The sequence below is a fragment of the Sylvia atricapilla genome, chromosome 4, assembly GCF_009819655.1.
Source record: "Sylvia atricapilla isolate bSylAtr1 chromosome 4, bSylAtr1.pri, whole genome shotgun sequence".
Lineage (NCBI taxonomy): Eukaryota > Metazoa > Chordata > Aves > Passeriformes > Sylviidae > Sylvia > Sylvia atricapilla.
The window spans coordinates 58,948,547-58,968,802 of record NC_089143.1 but is presented as its reverse complement, the minus strand read 5'-3'; the positions used below and the strand labels follow the sequence as shown (position 1 = coordinate 58,968,802).

The window sequence follows — 20,256 nt, the reverse complement described above, 5'->3', positions numbered from 1 at the left end:
CATGGTACGGCACAGTGACCTCACTAGTGAATCCAATCTGTGTCCTGACATGGAGAGAGATGTGTCCCACTGCCAGGAACTCCTTAAAAACACTCATGCATTTAACACAGAACACTGAGCCTGGAAAGCAGCTCAGCCCCAACTTTCTGAGCTGAGTTACTGCACCTGTCATCAAAGACAATTTGGTCACAGCAAATTTGCCACAAATTTGGCTTTACCTGCTAAATGGAACGAATGTCTGGCCCCAGGCAGCGCTTCCTGGCAGGAACTGTGCTGGAGCCAGAGCTCAAGGCTGGGGCACTTACAAGGAGCTGCCCTGTCACTCAACAAGTGCCTTGTTTCCCTGCAAACCTGGCCCAGCTGGTGCCTGCTGGGATATTACAGGGCTGGGACTGCACTTTCCCACTCAAAAGGTCCATCAGGACTGTGGGCTCCACCACTTCCCAATGTTTACTGGCACCTCTGCTCTCCACCATGCCTGGAAAGTGAGCGTGAAATACTGTACAGAGTAAATAACCCAGCTGCACAGAGCAGCCTGTAGCTGCTGTTAGCAGGAAATCTCTCCCAAAAAAGCGTGGGAAGCGATGCCAGGCCCCACAGCCCGGAGCTGGCATGGTTACCTGGCTCAGAGCGCTCTGGTGACGTTCATCCATGATCTGCTCCCTGGCAGCAGAAGGACACTCAGGCTGTGGCTGGCAAGTGCTGAGTACAGTAACTGCCCCAAAACTGTTGAAGAGAAAGCGTTTTTTTCAGAGCACGTAAAGATTTAAAATGTGGAAATGGTCCAGTGTGAAATACTTGGACCTGTGAAAAGTGGACATTACCATCCTATATAACCAAGACATGGCTCAGCAAGGCCATGGAAATGGCTTCTGTAACTCCCTCCTTTTTTCCACTGCCCTTAACCAGCACGACTTAATTCTTTTCTGTCTGCTTTCGCTATATGGGCAGAGCCTGTTCTACACACTGTCAGATTCTGCTGAATTCACACTCTACAATTAAAACCAAAAAAGAACAAACTAAGGCACGTTATTTCCTGCTGCACTGTCATGGATGGCCATACCCACGTTCAGAAAGCAAAATTGTGACAAGTAGAAATTTACCCCTTGTGATGACACAGAAAAATGTTACTCATTAGTTACCATTCCCAAGTTAAAAACATTTATTCAACTGCAAATGTTGAGTCTCTCCAACAAATGCAAAACAGCTTTTTGGTGGTAAATAGCAGGTATTTATTTGAAATGAAAAAAAAAAATACTTCAGTACCTGAACTATTGCATTTAATCATGTATTGTTGTAATTGTGTTACTCTACCTTTTTGCATTGGAGACAAATATACAATGAACATTCAGATATCACAGATTGCACACTAGATAGTAAATCGTCAGGCCTTTTACATAACCACCAAAAAACAGATATTGGATTCTGTAATATAGTACAAAATTCCACACTCCAGTCTTAGCCAGTTATCTTCAATTTACTCCTGATGCTGTACAAATAAATGGCCATTTAACTAGGGCTTACAAGTTAATAACAGGACAAAAAAAATATACATTGCACTGACACAAAAAGTCAGCTGTGTTAATAGTCATGCAACAAGTAACCAAACTTGCTGAAATTAAAAATACTTTCTAAAAACAGTTTTAACTGCATAAGTATTTTATACACAGTTCATTTACCGAAACAAAAGGAGTCTTTAAATGATACAAAGCAAATATAAGTTTCTACCAATTTTATACATAAGAAAGTGCAAAATAACTTATCTAAAGTGTTTTGCTATTGAACTGATGAATGTTGGCCGGGAGCAGCCAACCCCCTCTCCAAAGCATGACATTACATTTGCACACTACATACGAATGTTAGGAGTACATGGATAAGTTTACTACAAAGAACAAGGCAGGAGAAGACATGTGAGGTACTTGCAGAGAATACAGTCTACTAATGTTAGTGTACATGAGTATACTTTCGCTCAACGGATTTTTACATGGAAAACAAAGCAAGTATTTGCATTAGAAGCTCGAATGAAATGGAAAAAAAAACCCACTCCCACGTGAACACCACAGCTGCCCACAGCACCAGCTGCCAGAGGAAATACGAGCAGGTGTGTTTGTCCCCCTCCGCCTCCAACAAGCAAAAACGTGCTTTTTTGGGAACAGAATTAAGTCAGAGGGCTGTGGCGGTTTCCTTGCAAAATGTAAACCGGGCCTAGCCTGCACACTGCAGAATTGGTAAGGAGTAAGGATTTCTTTCGTGTGTGGAACAACACCTGTACAACGCGTCTGCGGCCAACAGCGCCGCGCTCAGGACCCCACAGCAGGGCTCTGTCCTGGCCTCAGTGCTGGATCACATCAGTGCTGCTTTTACCAGGGCTTAACCACCTGGCCGTACACGCTGCAGTCCACAGCAAAGAAGGCTTCCTTTAATTTGGGGGTGATTTGGAAATCTGGAGGCAAGGGGAGGAAAACTGTGGACTCAAAGGCATTTAAGAGTTGTTAAAACAGCCTTTTCTTCAAACAGAAAACGTTAAGGCCACTAGCCTGTCTTCTGAACTATGCTGGTTTTGCATCATTTTGGGAAGGGTGAAGGCAACGTTAGAGAGAACAGCTGAACACAGAAATTCCAGTGCTCTGCACATGCTTACCGAGGACCTCTTCCTGTTTTTAGGGTCAAATCTGCCAGGTAGCCAGTGTGGCTACTTGACCATCACTCTTTGGATCCAAAATTTGGGTCAGCTAAGCTCAACAAACCTGCATTTACTCAACAGTGTGCAAGGGCTCTAGAGAAGCCCTTCTGTTCATTTGGGGACCTAGTATACATACCAAAACAGGAATATATCTCATTTTACAGACCAGCACATACATAATAAACAAACAAGTATCAAAATACATATTTAACCTTCAGTGCATAAACATGTGATACCAGGGTAAATAGTAAGTGGTCAGAATTAACAAATTATTCACCACTAAAAGCTCAAATCAAGAGAAGACAGGGGTGCCCCCAACAGTGCCAGGGACCCTCTGGAAGGAGCTCACCCCAACACAGAGGGCCTGGCATTTTTGATGGTGCAATTCCAACAACAGTGCTGGTTTTAAGGATGTGCCATCCAAATTTGCTGCCCAAGTCATTCCAAGTGAAGGATAACCTCACCCCTTTGAGGTGACAACATTCACTCAAGTACTGTCAGAGCCACCTGTCTTCTGTTGGTCTGGGTCATATCCTTACCTCTATTTAAAAGAATCCATTGTGAATATACCTAGCTCTAGATCAGTTTGTCATCCATTTACAAAATATATACACGTATGTTAAAAAACAAAACCAAACCGACCACCAACCTGCCTGCTGCCCTCCCTCTCCCCCAACCAAAAACCCACTGGCAAGACCTCATGCAGAAATTAGGTCCATGGGCCTATCCCAACGCACGTGCTCCAATCCCAGCGGATATCAGTGTCTCTACTTCATCCCACATGTAGTGCAAAATAAATGACAGAGTAGTAAAAAAATACTGCAATTAAATTCATATTGAAACTTAAAATCATAATGGAAATCTACTGCTGTCCTCAAGCTGATGATGTGTGCTGAAAGACAAAGAGGGCTCCGAGGAGCATTTCTGACATGACTAAGATCACCCTGCTTTAGAGCAATGCCTGTTGTTCCAAAAAGGTTTTTTGCAGAGAAGCTACGGGACAACAGCGGTAAATTTTATGCACAAGGAATTAATTCTGTACCTATATGCAAAAGCCAACTGCTATTGACTAGAGAAGGTAAAAGCTGGTTCTTGCACTGCATGAATCAGCTGTTAATGAACAGTAAGTAATTAACAAAACTGCAGCTCTGACATATGTATAAAAGAGGCCTTATTAAATATGAACAACACTGAGGTGGTAAATAGTTTGGTATAAAATGCAACACAAGTGTACAATTTAGTTCCTGGTTATCTTACAGCTAGAATAAAATACTCCAAGTTCCTATCTCAAAAATGTTTTCTTTTGAAAAAATCCATGTAATTCTATGAACAGCCTCACTTAAATTAAGATACTGTGGGCAACTGAAAGAACAAACATGCACAGACTGGATTTTTAACAGAAATACACATAATGCCTTTGAGTTTTCTGGGTTTGTTTTTTTTTTTTTTTTTTTAAAAATTCGTATTTAAATTGATAGATGAGATAAAGATGCCACACAAAGTACAGTGGTTAATCTGAAGTCCCATGTAACAGGCAGTTAAGTTCATATTTAGATAAAAAGGCCGTTATACCTATTTACAATATACACAGTTGCTTGCGAAGAAGGCAGATTTACAACTATCTTCTAAAAAGCCTTGCCCTCCCCTCCCCCCAGTTAAGATGACTAACTCTACAAAAACAAGACAAGAAGGGGTGTTTAGGATAAGTGAGGATTTTCTCGACAGCCACGTCAGCATGGGCTTAGGGGCTGCCAGTTCTGTTGGATTGGTGGTTATTAACCATGTCTTCCTGGGCCTCTCTCTTCTCTCCTCGCGCTGTTCACCTCCTCGTCTGCCTTCTGTCAACACAAACCAATGCAATGATCCCTTTTGACTCTTAGTGCTTAGAACGCAGTATAAACATAAGTGTAAACAGACAATATTCCAATTCCTTCCAATGCTCTCCCTGGTTCCTGGAGTGACAGCGGGGCTGGGTGAGGTTTGCCAGGCCCCCATCAATTTCTGGGCCCCTCCTCTGAGCCCCGCTCGTGCTGCAGGTTGTAGAAGCAGTTCTGGCACACCCTGACTGGTGATGAAATCTTCAGCCGTTTGATTTCTGACTGAAACCGGCTGCACCTGTGGAGAGAAAAAAAAAAAAAAAAAACAACCATCCCTGAATACAGGTCCTCTTCATTTCTACCCATTCTTTACTGAGCTGTGGGAATTATCACCATGACCTCAAATATCAGAAAACTGTACTAACTTACCTGGACATGGAGAGGCAATGCAGTGTGACAGAAGCAGAATTTAACTCAAATGATCACCACGGAGTCAATGCAGTGAGACTGTGTGACAGCTAGCTTAAAAACAGCTGTTGTCACCAGTTTAGACTCAGACATATAAAACCAGAAATATAATCTCTGACCCAGTGGATCAGAGAGGAGATTTGCACTTCAGTTTGTGGGTAAGGAGAGCTCACACATATCCTCTATGTCATACATTTTGTCCAAGGCTGCCCGCTAGTGGCCCCTAAATCTGCATCCTCACAGTCCTGCACACAGTTTAAGCAGCCTCAACCTTTCATCAGAATTCTGCGGTATTTCACAGCTTTACCCCACCTAAAATGCTATATGGAAAAGAGCCCAAAGGAGGCTGTCGGCCGCTTACTTCTGGCAGAAGAGCTGTCCACAGTTCCTGCAGTGGTGCCGCCTCTCGGTGAGCGAGAAGCGCACGGTGCAGCCCGAGCAGCTGTCGCCGCCCTCGTCCTTCACCCAGTGGTCGGCCGCGGAGCGGCCTGGCTGATCGCTCACCGACCAGCTGAACACCCTGCCCCGGCCGTCCCCGATCAGGATCCTGCTGTGGTCCCTGCAACGAAGAGCAAAACGGTCCTGCAACAGCTCTGGCACAGCCGTCAATGCCTGATTTTACACGTCAGAGAATGTAAAATGGTGAACTACTGGTGTGGTAACTAGCGCCCCAATTACCCTGCTCTAAGTGAGAAATGGAGCTGCAACATTCTGTGAAACACAGTGCAGCTGAACAGGTCTCCCTCTCTTCAGTGTTTTTATCCCAGCCCTTGAAGAAGGCTGCCCCAAACAGAAAACAGCATTATGAACAATGGTACCGCTGCCTGCTGACAACATCCAAAGATGTCTGAAGTCCTTGTGTGGGAGTTACTCACTTGGAGATGCCGAGCGCAGTGATTTCTGCTGGGTGTGCGTTGTCTTTGCGATCAAATGCCGTGTGCATAGTTAGTTTGCTTCTGAACACCAGCTGACGCTCCCATCTGTATCCTACAAACGAGTGGGAAGTGGGAGGGGATAAAACAAATTTGCTCCTTCTCACTTTTGTTCCCTCCTCCCCCAACATACTTGCAGCTGCAACTTTGTAGTAAGAACAAAATCTCCCTCAGAGGTTCAAGTTTTTCTCTTTTTCTACAACATTTCACTCAGGAATACCACTGAGGGCTGTGCAGAGTTTCTTTTACCTGGTTTGAGCTTGCTGTAGTGCCGTGCTTCAGCATAGCTGGGGTGGGGGTGGTTAACCTGAGCATGGGGATGCATTTTTGCTTGTCCCTCCGAATAATTGACAAAGATAAATCCATCTTTCTCATCCAAGCTGAGCTGGTCTGACCAACGCCTGGAGTCATCGGAGCCGCTGTCTGCCGACCATGCTGCTGCTGCTCTGGCTGACGATGACCGAGGCCTGTGGCTGGTGCTGCCTGGTTGGCTCTGGCTCTCCTGCACTTTTGTGTCCTGCCCTATGCATGGATCGTCTGCCTCGGAGTCACTGCTGTCCTCCTCATGGGCTTCCTGCCCTGGATGGGCACAACAGGGGACAAGGTGCTGTTAGTGAGCCTGCTCACAGCCTGAGCTTTTTCCTTACTCTGCTGCTGCACTGCCGGCAACCCGACAGGCACCAACACTGCTGAGAGAGGGACACTGCACACAGGCACCTCTGAGCCTTTCAGAGATTCAGCTCCTGCCAGGAATCATACCAGTCATGTTTTCTGCACTTTCTTCTGCTGCCAGAGAATGACCCTTCTTAGCTGAGGCTATTTCCTACAATAGTCCCTCTGAGGATGACTATGACAGACAACAGGAGCAAGAACTTCAGAAACACTCAAGTCAGCAAAACCTTTCAGGAAAACCTACACAAATAGCAGAGTCAGCTATGCTGAAACTGACCGAAAACTATGATCTAGACTTGTTATTAACAGGACTTGTTAACGCAAAAAAGCAATTACCAAAGACATTTATACTTCAAGTGACACCGAAAATAACCAAAAGCTCTATTTATATAATAATTACTAATGAGTATCACGAGATTCAGATCCAAATCCAGATCATATCTTCAATATGAAGAGGGAAAGAGGAAGATGAGATGGCTAAAAAACCCAACCATAAAGCACAGACCAAAATCTTCCAAGAGCAGAAAGGGATATCATTGTTTGTCTTGTTTAAACTGCTCCATCCATTCCAGATTTAGCTCAGCTGTTATGCTATAATTCCATTTCATACTAAAAAATATCTAGGTTTTGGACAAACCATTGAGTGTACCAACAGCAGAAACAAATACAGACAAAAGTTCCACCTTCATAGAAAAAAAAAAAGCCACGATGGGCAACATTTTTTCCTACTTGTAGCAATATGAAACTACCTTAAGCAAGGTGGTGAACACAGAACTGAGGTCCTCTGTTCATTGTGCCCACTGGATGTCTACTACCTTTTGAGGATGAGATAAAATCTCCATCATTCCATTCTGCATTGCATAACCACAGGACTTCCCTTACCTATAGCAAAGATCAGATAAAAGAGGGAAACACCAACCACTTGTCAGGAAACATACCTATTTGTGCTTCCTGGCAATCCTCTTGCATTTCCAGCATCTCCACAGGCTCTGGAGCTGGTGTTTCTGGCACTTGCAAAAACTCCATCCGCCAGAACTGGAGGGACAGGGGATAAACAGAGTGGCACTTACTAAACTTTTGGCTTTTTCCTGAGCTACTTGTAGAGTTCAAATGGCTTAGTAGAACTGTATATTCATACTGTACGCAAGGCAGGTCACATCTCCAACACTAAACCTTGTTTTTGAGGACCAGAGACTATAAGAGGATATCTGTGTTCATGCCTGACCAGACTCTGGTTAAGGCTGCACACCAAAAGTACTGAAAATTGGGTTAGACTTGTAGATCAGAAATTACACCAAGTTTCTCTTTTCTTTCTAGGCAGCAAAATGAATTGTCTCAAGGTGTATGAAACTAAGATGATGAACCAAAACAACAGTCTCCAGGCACAAAAGCTCGTGACCAAAAACAGAGCAGGAAGGAAAACGCATGCTCTGCTGACTGTTGCTGCTTACCACATCCCAATGGGGGCATCAAAAAGGAGAAAGAGCTTTTCAGGTGAAACTCCCAAGTAGCACTGCTTTTGGTCCTGGCCAGGACACTGTGCTGTCCTGGATAGACATGACTTGTCTAAACACTATTACCACCAAGGCATAAACTTTATTTTCCAGGCAGAGATTCCTGGTACTTACCCGAACAACTCCATCCGAATGCCCCGTTACGATGACGTTCTGGGTGTCCCACTCGTTCATCTCTGACACAAAACAACACATGATTTGCTGGCTTCGGCCAGTGAAGGTGTTTACACTCGCAGTAGGGCTGCCATTAATGCTCCACACATGGATATAAGTGCCAGCACATGATACAATGTCTCCCTGCAAAGACAAATAACACAGGCTTCAATACAAAGTTGCAGGTATTCTTCAGCAAAAAATCAAAGTCAAGCTCATTTATAAGTCAAGCTGCAAGGCTGGCACTTCTCAGGAAGTTCTATTCAAAAGGAATCTAGCCAGCTAAAGAAACCTTTAGGATTATATGCATTTTTTAAAAACTCTACCTAGAAAACTGCATTTAATAGCAACCTATTGGTTCTATTTACAGCATAGAACGAGTTGACCAATTCCTCCACTTTTCATAGCATAACAGTCCAACAGCTTATTTTTAGTACTTTCAGTTTGAAAGACTGCTCATGTTGATCCCAGTCATTTTCACAAATATGTCCCACCTTAAATTTCATTTGCTTCCTTATTGGGAACCATCCCAGCTAGTAGAGAGGGAAACAGGAGCTGCGGCTTAAAGCACTGGCAGCACTTCAAACCAGACCACCATCAGTTAAAAACCTGCCACTTGCTACCCCCTGTTTGCATTACTGCCCTCTCTTGCCTTGATTTCAACCACTGCATCTGCTCCAACTACAGCAGGGTCCATCCAGGCCTGATGGCCACACACGGGAGCTGGATAAATGGGACTTGCAACTCACAGGACCACCAGGGAAAGAAGCTTTTAGGAGATGTTTGTTTCCACTACAACTGACACTGCATTTTCACCCAAGGTATTCCTTGTTTCCTTTAAATTTAGCTTAAGACAAGAGAAGCCAACCAAGGTCATGTATGAAAAGCTCTTCTTAGCTCCTGTGGCAGGTCTGGCAGCTCAGTTGGATTGTCACACTAACTATACTGCTTCCAGCACTGTTAATAACCTCTTCTGATCTCAAGTCACTCTGCATGGAATGCACCCATGTAAAGTTCTGGATAAACGACACAAATTAATCCCTAAACCAGTCGTTAATCAGTCTTTGAATGAGTTATAACAGTTCTGCCAAATTAACAGGAAAGCCTAGTGTTTATTTTTCCTCTGGTTTAATAATTTCCAACTCTTGCTACCGTTCCCAGTGCAGCCTGGTGGACGGAGTTTGGCTCTCACCGTCAGTTCATTGATACAGAGTGCCGAGATGGGAGCCCTGTGCCCTCGGAGCTGGGTGAGGAAGGAGAGCTTGTTGAGGTCCCAGATGATGCAGGTGCGATCCCGGGACCCGCTGACGATGATGTGGTACGCCAGCGACGCCGTTAGGCACGTGACAGTGTCCGTGTGACCCAGCAGGGCCTGCAAAACACAGGCAGGAGCAACAGCAGGAATCAGGAGAGCACAAGAACTCCACATCAAACCCTCCTACCTAAAAGATTCAGATAACATTACCAGAATATCCTGCCAGGAGATGCAGCCACCTTGTAAGTCTTCAGTTGGTAACTATTTCCATAACTGACAATGGTAAAATAATATTTTTTCTATTTAAAAAGAACTCTGACAAACTAAAATTTCAAGGGTCTGATCTTACAGATCCTTCCACTGAAGAAAACCTCATTCCTCATCAGGAGCCTATTTACAAGGTCAGAAAGTGTTCCAGGCTGCACCTGAAATTACATTCTGAAAATATAGCAACTGCTGATGACTAAGAGAAGACAAAAGAGAAAAGAAAGAGTTGTAACCAAAAAGGCAAGGTCAATTGGAAGGAGGAGAAAAATTTGAGCATCTACTTATATTAGGCCCTATTGATACATTTTAGGCTTCATCTAACTATTGGAGAAAGAGTCTGAAATACAGTCAGATTACTGCACCTTACTCAGTTAAAATAAAACTTGCTGAATACAAATATGCTCTCCCAAAATTCACAGTAGCGTTTTATCTTATATGGTTTTTAAGTAAAATACTTCAGAAAAACAGCTTTGGACAGTAGACTACTGCACAAGGGAAGTTATTAAATAATTTTCTAAATTTCTTTTCATAAATTTGAGGAAAAGACTTCCTCTAAAAGAAGAGTCCTGCTATTAAGATGCTAATGGGACAGTTACACAAACTATAACAATGATACAGAGCTGCTAGAATATTTTGACTTAGCTGCAGCTGGGTATTTTTGGTTACACTTGATGGGTTTGGTTTTTTTAGTAAACACAGAAAACTTACTCTGCACTTAGCTGCAGCTGACTTTAAAGCATGGGTGCTTGTTTTAGATTAAAAAGTGCTGTAATTAAAGTAATTAATTTTTTTAAAAAAAGAAGAAAACTAATCTTTAAGGCAGCCTCCTCCCACTGTCCTTCCTGATACAGTTTTTAGATGGGGGTATTACACGTAACACTACAAAGCAAATCATTTCACAAAACTCACCTGTATGATTTCGTTAACATCACTACTGAATTCCCTTTCTCTCCAGAAGGCTCCAGGCGACCCACTATTCTTAACAGTGCAATTTTAAAGATGCAATTTGCCCACTTTCAATGCAGATCACTACCTCAACTACTCCATTCTCCAGAGATCTGCTGGACTCATGGCTTCGAAGGTGAGCAACACTCATTACAGAATTACTTTGATCTATAACATCATTGACATGGAAGACAGTTCTGTTGTATTTTACCTGTTTCAGTGTGAGGGCTTTAGCTTTCTCTTTGGAGACACCCATTTCCCACACACACACTGCTGTGCTTGTTCCTCCAGTGATAACTAGTTTGGGGTTGGGGCAAATGGCACACAGGATCTGACCCCATTCTGACAAGCACTCGTAAACAATAACGGCCTAAAAATGCAGAAAAGAAAGAATGACTTGCAGAACTAGTACTTTGTAGGATAAAAATTTAAAACCTGGCTGCCACCTTGCACGCATTAAGTCACTAAGACCTGGTTAAAAACTATTATGAGTTAACAGTTATTCTGCCAGCATTCTGATGAAGATCCTCAAGAGGGAGCAATAAAACTGATGCAGCAGGAGATTATTTCATTCACATGTGAAATAAATGTCCATTGTTAGGTTATTTTACACTGTTGAGTACTAATTGCTGGAAGAAATTTCAGATTACCTTGTCTGACTCATAGGTACCCAGTCTGCAGCTGAGGTCTGCATAGCCCCAGGCAAATGTTTTATTCCATGTGGGTGGGATGAGAACCTTGTTCTGTTCTACTGCCAGAATGCCTTTATCAGTACACACTATCTGCCCCACAGGCTCCTTGAGCTCTGAAAGAGAAGATGGGTTATGTTTTATTGCTGGGAGAGACAAATACTATGTGATCCCTTTAAGTACCTGCTGCTCTGACAAAGCAAGGTCTCTGTAGTGGCTATTTATACATTCTTTGCTTCAGCTGCAGTGATGGCAACTTTTGCTCCATTCCTAACAAATGTAGAGCCAAATTTAGATCAGTGCTTTCTAATTTCCTGACTTAAGAGTCTTCTCTCTAAGTCCTGCTATGCCCCATTTAATTCAATGTTCTTCTCTTTACAGCACAGAGCCACAGATTCCATCACTCAGCTAGGAAAGAAAACCCTGTATAGTGTTTACCTGCCTTGCAGACAATTAAGTTTTGTTCAGTCCAATGTCAGATATAAAGTCAAAAACCATTTTCTTTTTTCTAAGTGCAGCTACCAACACCACACTTTCCTGACAACACTCCTTAGTATTTCTCGGCACTGTGATAAATAATCCTTTTGCTGTGAAAATCACAAAAATAGAGGCTTATCACAGGCCCAGAAACAACATATTTTGTTTGAATGTTGTTTGTTAAATTCAAACCTATAAAGAGGTGCTTGGGCTCCATTTTACCCCTCTATTTAAAAAATGTCATATTAAACTGATGAAGCTACGGTGTTTTCCAAGTTCCTTTAAGGTAACTAAGACCAATTGTACAGCATTAGGATATTTTGAATTTGTCTCCCCCACAAAACTACGGGCAGTAAGAATATTAGAAAAAAGGTGGAAAAGAACTATCTTGCTGAAACTCTGAATGCCTGGGCAAACCAACAGCACTAACTACTGTGGGTTGAAAGTTTACCTTTCACTGGGGCAAGAGATGGCCTCAGGTTGTCCAAATGATGGAAGAAGATCTTGTCACCTGTGGAACCAGGGGGCACAGAGGTCCCCACAGCCTCTCCATTCAGACGGCTCCTAACACGCTTTGGTGGGTGGGGTTTTTTGAAGAGCTGAAATTCATCAAGAAACTAATGATCATCAAAAATTATAGGTCTCCAAGGGCACAAGCTTAAAAAGATCATATAAAGATGTCCATTATAGCTTCTAAATATTCTGCAGGTCAGCAAATTTTACTTTACTGCTCTCAGTATTCATTAATAACTCATGGTGAACATTTATAAAACCTTCAACAAACAATATGAAAACCAACAAGGAGCAAAGTTGCTCTGTCCCCTCAGTACTCTCACAGAGTCGGTGAGAGCCCTCTTCCAAACACAGCACCAGCTCTGCAATGCTTTGTTTTAACAAGTTTTTAAACTACAAACACAAACTGACAGGCACATTACTAGTGGAAGAGATGGGAGAAAGAAGATACATGTTACATTGTGCAGGGAAGGAGTGCAAAAATGCACAGCAGCCGCGTCACTGAGAGAGCCCGCCCTGGATCCCCCATGGAAAGTAACAGATGAACAGCAAAACTCTACAGTTACATAAAAACGTGCTCCAAGAGCACTCGCCACCACCAAAGCCTTGAATTTTCAGTTTCTCAAGTTTATTGCAGTCTCTTTCCTGTAGCAAAGCATCGTGCAACTCCTGGTGGACTTCACCACAGGTTTGTACCTAACTGGCATCTGAGGACTCAGGCAGAGTTTGGACTCAGCTGCAATGCTCTTCTCTTGCCCTGCCCTCTGCCCCAGAAACCTGTCTGTCCATCTGGCTTTAGCTGGGCCACGTCTGATTATCATCACAACACAGGGATTAGCTATTGCATAAGAGGAGAAAACCCTACAGCCACTACATAATTAGATTACTGAGAGAGAGAAAGGAAGGGAAAGGAGAAACGCCACAGAAGACAGATGAGCAGCTCTTAGCCTTTCTTCCAAGCAATGAGAGACAGCTCTAAGTGGCTTGCCACAGGAAATATCCTGTGACCATTCTGAAACATTTGCTGAGAGCTGAGTTTAGAGTTTCCAACACATGGCTTGAGTTCCCAGCAAATTGCTGAAGGTATCTGTGGCTTCTACCAGATATAGGATTGGAAATACTCATCAATGACATTTAAGATTTTCACTGGATGGCAAAAACACTCGAAAGGAATGCCCAATAAAAAACCCAAACCAAAACAACAAACTTTGACCCTCCCAAACCTGAATTGCCAGATTTAATATTGCACTGAATTATTTAATGTAGTCTCTTGAAGAGAATACAACTTGAAAGCTGCACCAAAAATGGGTCTTTATAGCTCCTTAACTACAGCTGTCCAAGAGTGAATCACTCATGAGACTGGGGTAAAAAAAAAGGAGCAGAAGTCATTATAAAAATAATTTTACTACAGGGTAACTTCAAATGCCTTAGCACTAGGCATTACTTTGAAGTTGCACTTTCACTCCTTCCCTATGACTTCGCAGTAGGAACATACTTCCCTTTTTTTAATGCTGATTTTAGCCTTGAGCCATAATTTATTATGCCTTTATTTTAAGGATGTAAAGGGGAAAAAAAGACATTCATAATCTCACAAGCAAAGCCCAAGTCGATCTTTGTGCCATTTAGGATGGGAACATAAATGATTTTGTATCGCTGGAAGAATATTTATGAATAAACACTCCCGAGAAGTCTCACTCCTAAAATACCTTCCTGTTTTATATTAACCCATTTCACTTTGAGTGTTAACTGGAAAATAAGAATTCTACAAAGGGTATACCTGCTTTGGTATCTGTCCAAAGTTATTAATGAATCCTATGGTAGCTGTCTCTTTTAAGGGATCATTGATGTTATATATGTCCACTTGTCCCTCATAGAAGAGATGGTGAAAGACATTTACAGCTTCTACTGCAGCAGGACCTTGCTGTTTATAGCCAAAGATCAAATCAATCCACTCATGCAGGTGAGCACTCACAAAGTCACATTCCAGAGCCTGAAATTCAGAAGGCACGCATTAAAATGAGACAAATTGCTCATTGGTTGAGTTTACTACACTTGCCACAAGGAGAAATGCAGAACATGATTTAACATATTTTTGTTACATTTTGATAAAGCTTTTCATTGACGCAAGTCTTGCCTCAAAGTACTCTGTAGCCAGAAAGGAAGGGGAGGTGAGGGAAACACTGGCTCTTACAGACCTTGGCAACAATCAGACACCAACCCTGAACTCACAGACTGGCCTGACTGCACAAATTGAGCTTGGAATAATGTGCAGTGCAAAGTCCCAACAGACTTCTTCTACTGTCAAAAAAGTCAAATTACCTCCCGATGGACTCTGATGAACTCACGGGGATCTCCTTTTGCCCATGGAGGGAGTATTACATCACCAAGTTTAGTGCCATTTTGTTTACAACCTAATAAAAACAAAACAAAAAGAAGGAAAAAATTTAGACAGAAGCACTGAAACTGAACTGCAACAGGAAAGGTGAAAAAAAAAAAGTGGAAAAAAAATCAAATTCTAGTATCTTTTATGTATAAAGGAAGCCATTTCAGTCATTCCTTTAAAATTCTACCTTGGTTTAAAATGTCTGGCAATAAAACGTGAAAAATTCTGCCTCAATTGTTCATGTAAGATTGCTTTCAGGAGAATGAATCCAAATACTCCTCACTAAGGCTTCTGAAGAGAAGAACAGTGTTTAATCACAGAATGAAATTGTCATTTTACTCCTGAGAATAGCCTGTACTCCTGTGATGTGTAGCCAAATTGTCATTTCCTAACAGTGCAGAGCTAACTGGTATCCCCCACAGGCTCCATGCCCAAGGATACTGGCAATTCCACTGATGTGCCCATGGCTTGGGCACAAGACTTTCACCTTGTCCTGGACAGCCCCTTTCTCACTCTGGACATTAAATGGTGGCATGCTGTGATCACCAAAAATATATTTGGTAAAACTCCCCAGTTATATTCTTGTTGTTTCACTTGTTGTCAAGAGACAATTCCACACTTCATATAACTCAGAGGAACACCAACAAACTGCCAACTTTACAGGAGCACACAAAAACTAAATGCAATGCTCCAACAGAAACATTACTTGCATCACCAAATTTCAAATTTTTCTACTTTTTCACCTGGGAGGAAGGGGAGCAGGATTGCTACAAATTACCACAAAAAGTACTTTAGTGTTTGACAACTGTTCCTAAAAAACCTTTTCTATTGTTGGTCCAAATGTTTAGTGAAGAATTTCCAATTGTTACAGTCCAACATTATCAGATACAAAGGTAAGTGGATAAGAGCTCAATATTTTTTCAGCAATACCCACATTCTTCTGTGCAAAATACAGCTGGGAGAGGTTTTTCAGGGTGTTCTTTAGGTTCTGCTTTTATTTTTTTGTAAGGTTGTGCTTCCAATTTCTTACAATAGATTTTGAATAAAGGCTTTGAGAGGCCATTAAAACCTATGATTTGATTAATCTTTATTATTGCTATTAGATTCACAGCACAGAGCTCAGAACATAAGAGCTTAATGCAACTATTAAGAGTGACATATAATAAGTTACATGCATCTCCAACAAGCAGGTCTCTTACATGACTCCTGTTGAATAACCACTGTCACAAAAGCTGTGACAACTCAAAAAACCTTTAGGAATATTTTCAAACGAAGCTCTAAAAGTGAAGATCTGTCAAACAGATTTTGAGAAGCTTAAAAAAATGAACAATGAAGATGGTGAACACTGTCATTGATTAGGTTACATGAAGAAAAATGCAAAGCAGAGAAACTCCAAGTAAAACACGATTATCTGTGGATTTTGAACTGGTAAAAACCGCAAAATTGACAAAAAAACACTACTCCAATCAAACTAGTTTGTCCTTTCCAGGACTAACTAGTTCTGCAATTCTCAGAAGACGCTTTGCATTAACTGCTTAAAATGAACACTCACTGCTTGAGAAGCTATCTGAAGTCTGGCTTTCTTCTCCCGCCCACAGCGCTGCTACCAAGCTCTAACCGCTTACCTAGGTCGAAATTGTTGGAGTTGAGCAGGAACTCGGGGAGGTAGAAGAACTCTGGGATGAGCTCCTTGACGTCTGCCATGTTGTGCTTGGAGGCGGAGTACCAGGCCTCGCGCACGCTGTGGAACATGCGGTCAGCCAGGTCGAAGTGCCCGCCCTGCCGGGCACAGAGAGCAGCAGGTCAGTGGCACAGCAGCCCCCAGCAGGGCAGCCCGTGCCAGGAAGGCAAATCACAACATCCTCTGCCCAATGGAGACACTAGAACATGGCACGTTTCTTTCTCTCACACGACCCATCTGCGTTACTTTCGGGTACGTGATAACGGAAAATATAGATACAGGTATGCAGAATTTCAAGAAAAGAGTCATCTGTCTGATTTCAAGTTGAGTCTCTTTCAGAGAAACAGCAAAATATTTTTCACAATAAGAATTTGGTTTTTGTCTGCTTGATACTTTGTTTTGTGTACATTCAGAAAAATGTTCAAACCACAAGGGAAAAAAACCAAGGTGAATTCCATCATGTCTTTTTAAAAGACACATCAAAAACTTGCCTGGCAACAAGAGCTCAGCTAAAAGGTATTTCTTCTATGATATTTGATGAAAACAAAGCTGACTGATCTTATTTCCCAGCGATGTCTGAAATACACAGCAGGCAAGAAAACTTGAAATGAGGTGATGTAATTTTTACCTGTAACCGTAAGAAAATCTGAGTAAAAGGCTCCATCCGGACAAGATAGGAAGCCACAATCATGGCTGAGGAATAGTGGGTCCCATAGTGATAAGCTGGAGTTTCCCCTGCAGATTAAAATCATAAACATAGGAGAAAAAACGTAGTTAGGCGACAGAATCAGTACTAATGGAAAAAAAAATTAACACTGTATTTTAATTACTCTGTGGCTTTGGACACATTTAAAATTGGAATTTGTAATTTTCATTCTCAGATGTCAAAGCTTTATGTTTTGTCATTTGAGTTTGAGCTGCCACAGCAGTAGCCCTAATTCAACAGGGTTCTGCAAAGCAGTACTGAATGCTTAGTCATTTTTTATTTTAACTAATTGAAATGTTGCAGTGCAACTATGGAGATTTCTGCCGAAGAATCATTTTTTAAAAAAATCTTTTTTTAATCTTTCATCTTACTTTTTACTATGGAATTAAAATCTTGGGCAGAAATACATATCAGAACTGTTACCTACAGATTTTGGACAGCTTTTACTTTCTTAATTTCCTGGCAAAACATCTGCCTAGGCACACTTAGAAAATACTGATGTGTTTCTAGAAATAAATGTCTTTACCACCTACTGCTGTTTCACACAGAACAGCACTGCAGTAGTTAAACAGGCCTCTATCTTCAGTGAAAGCGCACAACAAAATTTGTCTTGCCAAACACAAAAGTTTTATTTTCAACATATAAGGAAGCTCTAAAATCATGAATAGGTAAGTTAATTGCATCTCATTCTAAGGCTTTTTTAGCTAAGAAGCTGCTGTTTCCTTAGCCAAAAAAACACACGCTTGAAGTTTAGAAAGGAAAAAGCTACAATACTGCCAATGCAGACGCATTTGCATTCTTTGTACTATTACTTTTCATGCAGCAGCAATCAAACTGTATTAGCAGACACAGCTGGTTGTGTGCTTCACATGCCTGCCCATTCTAGTCTATAGATAATGTTAAGCTCACCTAAATGTGCAACTGTTCTTTGTTTCTACGTATAAACAAAGCTGTCATTTGGATTTAAAACAAACAACACAGAAGGAAAGCCAATGTCCATTTGTTCTAATTTAGTCTTTGTTGGACAGTCACTAAAAAACCAAGGCAGAGTTCTGCACATCCATATCCAGATCTCTTCACCCACATTAAGAAAAATCTGTGATGACAATCCCATGATGACAGGCACATGTTCCTCTCCTCTTCTTTCAGGGTGGATTATTACTTACCATTGGGATCTTCCCAATCCTTGTATCGCTTCTTGTACTGGGCTAACCTGTCCTCTGTTTGAGCTCCCATGGGCTTGGCCAGGTTTCTGAACGTTTTGGGATTTGTAAGATCCAGTTCCTTTAAAAATACAACAGACAACAATTTTATAAAACTAAACCACATCCTGTCAACACTGCTGATTACCACAGTTAACACCACCTACCTCCTAAGGCTGTTATCCTTGCTTTCTACACACACAGCAAGTGCAATGTTGGATATGCCTAAAACAGTCCCTCAGTCTGATGCAAGAGAGCCAGCGTGTTTTATTTTAAATCACATCTGGGCTCTGCATAACTTTTGCCTTGCTCCTCTTTTCCTGTCCCCAGTTCCCCCTAATTCTTTTACAAATACTCAACAGGCCCCCTAACAATATTTTAGATAATGGTCTGGTTAGTGGCAATAGCTGTCCACAAAAGCATTAACAGGATGTTTCACCTTTTTCAAAAGCAAATTGTTTCACTGTGGGGCCAGGTTTCATAGGACCTCCCATCACAGTCTTCTGGACAAGGATGTTTTCTCTGTGGGCTTAGCATACTTCAGGATACTCAGTTTAAAGCTAATGCAGACATTTACAGGAATTGCTGCAAGGCAGAGGGGCAAATGTCTCTCCGGATCCCAGCCCTCACCTGTGCACAGACCAACATCTGTAAAATCAGCACAGCCAAGATTCTCTAATACCCTCCCTGTTGGGAAGTGGGAGAAACCAAACAGCAGCCTCCTACTTATAAAGAATTACTAACAAGGCTGACAAGATGTTTTACTTACCTCTGAGTCATAGTCTGCAAGGATCCAGGGAAAGACAGGGTACTGCATGAGGTCGTTATAGGATCTGCCAGCCAGAGTGTTTAAGTGCATCAGGTACTGGAAGTTACTGATTTCTCCTCTCTTAAGGAAGACAGATAAGAGCACAGTAAAGTTTCCACTTTACAACAATCAAATGTCAACCTGCCAGACTGTCAAAGTGCAGCCCTCCCCAAACTTAGAAACTTACTTCAGTATTGCAATGCTTGGTCTACTTTTACTACAGCTCTCCCCCTGCATTTTCTACAGTAGAACCACTTCCTATTTGATAATGGCATCATGAAATACTTAAAATTAAATGCTGAGATACACTTTTTATAACATTATGTCCCACCTGTTAAAATAAGAGGATGCAACTTATGTGTACTGATTATTTATGTATCACAACAAAATGTGGAGTTTAATACAAAAAACTGCCACAACATTTTCATACTTACTTCCCATCTTTGAGTAACAGATTTTTCTCCCACTAAAGTGCTAAGCAAGCCAGACCTAGCGGGAAGAAGAAAGTGAATTATTTGACTTGGCAGTAAGAGCTGGGTTACAAGACAACCCAAAATTTCAAGATTAAAAGTTATAAATTGCAACAATTAAAAGAACATGTCTCTGTTCCTTTTTGCTTTAGCAGTACTTTTTTTTAGAATTCTAAACACATACTGTAAAAATTATGCATGTTAATTATGCAATTCAGTGCAAGTGGTGGCTGATGAGTAAAATATTTTTAACAACTTGGATAAATCTGACGGCTTCAGCACTCCAATTCCTTTCAGAATGTATCTGTATACTAATAACGGTAATTCTGATATTCTGCAGATAATCCTGACATCAGTGCAAGCATCGTTTATTGGAAGCTGATGAGCCACAGAGGCTGTGAGGAACAGAATCACGTACCCTTGCTCTACGCTGGTGTTTGGTCTCTGCCCAGACACCGACTCCGAGCTGTCAGTCAGAGATGGCACCACAGCCAAAAACCTGCAGCAGCAGTTAAAAGATTATTAGTGTTTGTTCTGAGGAGCAGCATGTATTCAGTACAGTTACAGACTTCCTTTTGAGCAGCTCCACAACACCTCCAACAAAATCACAGGAGCCTCCTC

The 20,256-nt window shown here is 41.8% G+C and overlaps 1 protein-coding gene across 8 annotated transcripts in view; it reads right to left on the bottom strand.

Annotated features, from left to right (window-relative positions):
• Window positions 1-1,258: 1,258 nt before the first annotated feature.
• Window positions 1,259-20,256, bottom strand: part of WDFY3 (WD repeat and FYVE domain containing 3) — a 153,114-nt gene continuing 134,116 nt past the window's right edge. For all 8 annotated transcript variants that reach the window (XM_066318052.1, XM_066318045.1, XM_066318048.1 and 5 more), the window contains 18 exons: window positions 20,054-20,134; window positions 19,600-19,654; window positions 19,127-19,246; window positions 18,322-18,439; window positions 17,078-17,184; window positions 16,394-16,547; window positions 14,705-14,796; window positions 14,163-14,375; window positions 12,324-12,471; window positions 11,357-11,511; window positions 10,918-11,076; window positions 9,432-9,611; window positions 8,201-8,383; window positions 7,511-7,607; window positions 6,150-6,479; window positions 5,844-5,955; window positions 5,330-5,527; window positions 1,259-4,798 (listed from right to left, as the gene is read on the bottom strand). In XM_066318052.1, the coding sequence (XP_066174149.1) occupies window positions 4,678-4,798; window positions 5,330-5,527; window positions 5,844-5,955; window positions 6,150-6,479; window positions 7,511-7,607; window positions 8,201-8,383; window positions 9,432-9,611; window positions 10,918-11,076; window positions 11,357-11,511; window positions 12,324-12,471; window positions 14,163-14,375; window positions 14,705-14,796; window positions 16,394-16,547; window positions 17,078-17,184; window positions 18,322-18,439; window positions 19,127-19,246; window positions 19,600-19,654; window positions 20,054-20,134 (2,623 nt within the window). In that variant the 3' untranslated portion in view covers window positions 1,259-4,677. The remainder of the gene's footprint in view (window positions 4,799-5,329; window positions 5,528-5,843; window positions 5,956-6,149; window positions 6,480-7,510; window positions 7,608-8,200; window positions 8,384-9,431; window positions 9,612-10,917; window positions 11,077-11,356; window positions 11,512-12,323; window positions 12,472-14,162; window positions 14,376-14,704; window positions 14,797-16,393; window positions 16,548-17,077; window positions 17,185-18,321; window positions 18,440-19,126; window positions 19,247-19,599; window positions 19,655-20,053; window positions 20,135-20,256) is intronic.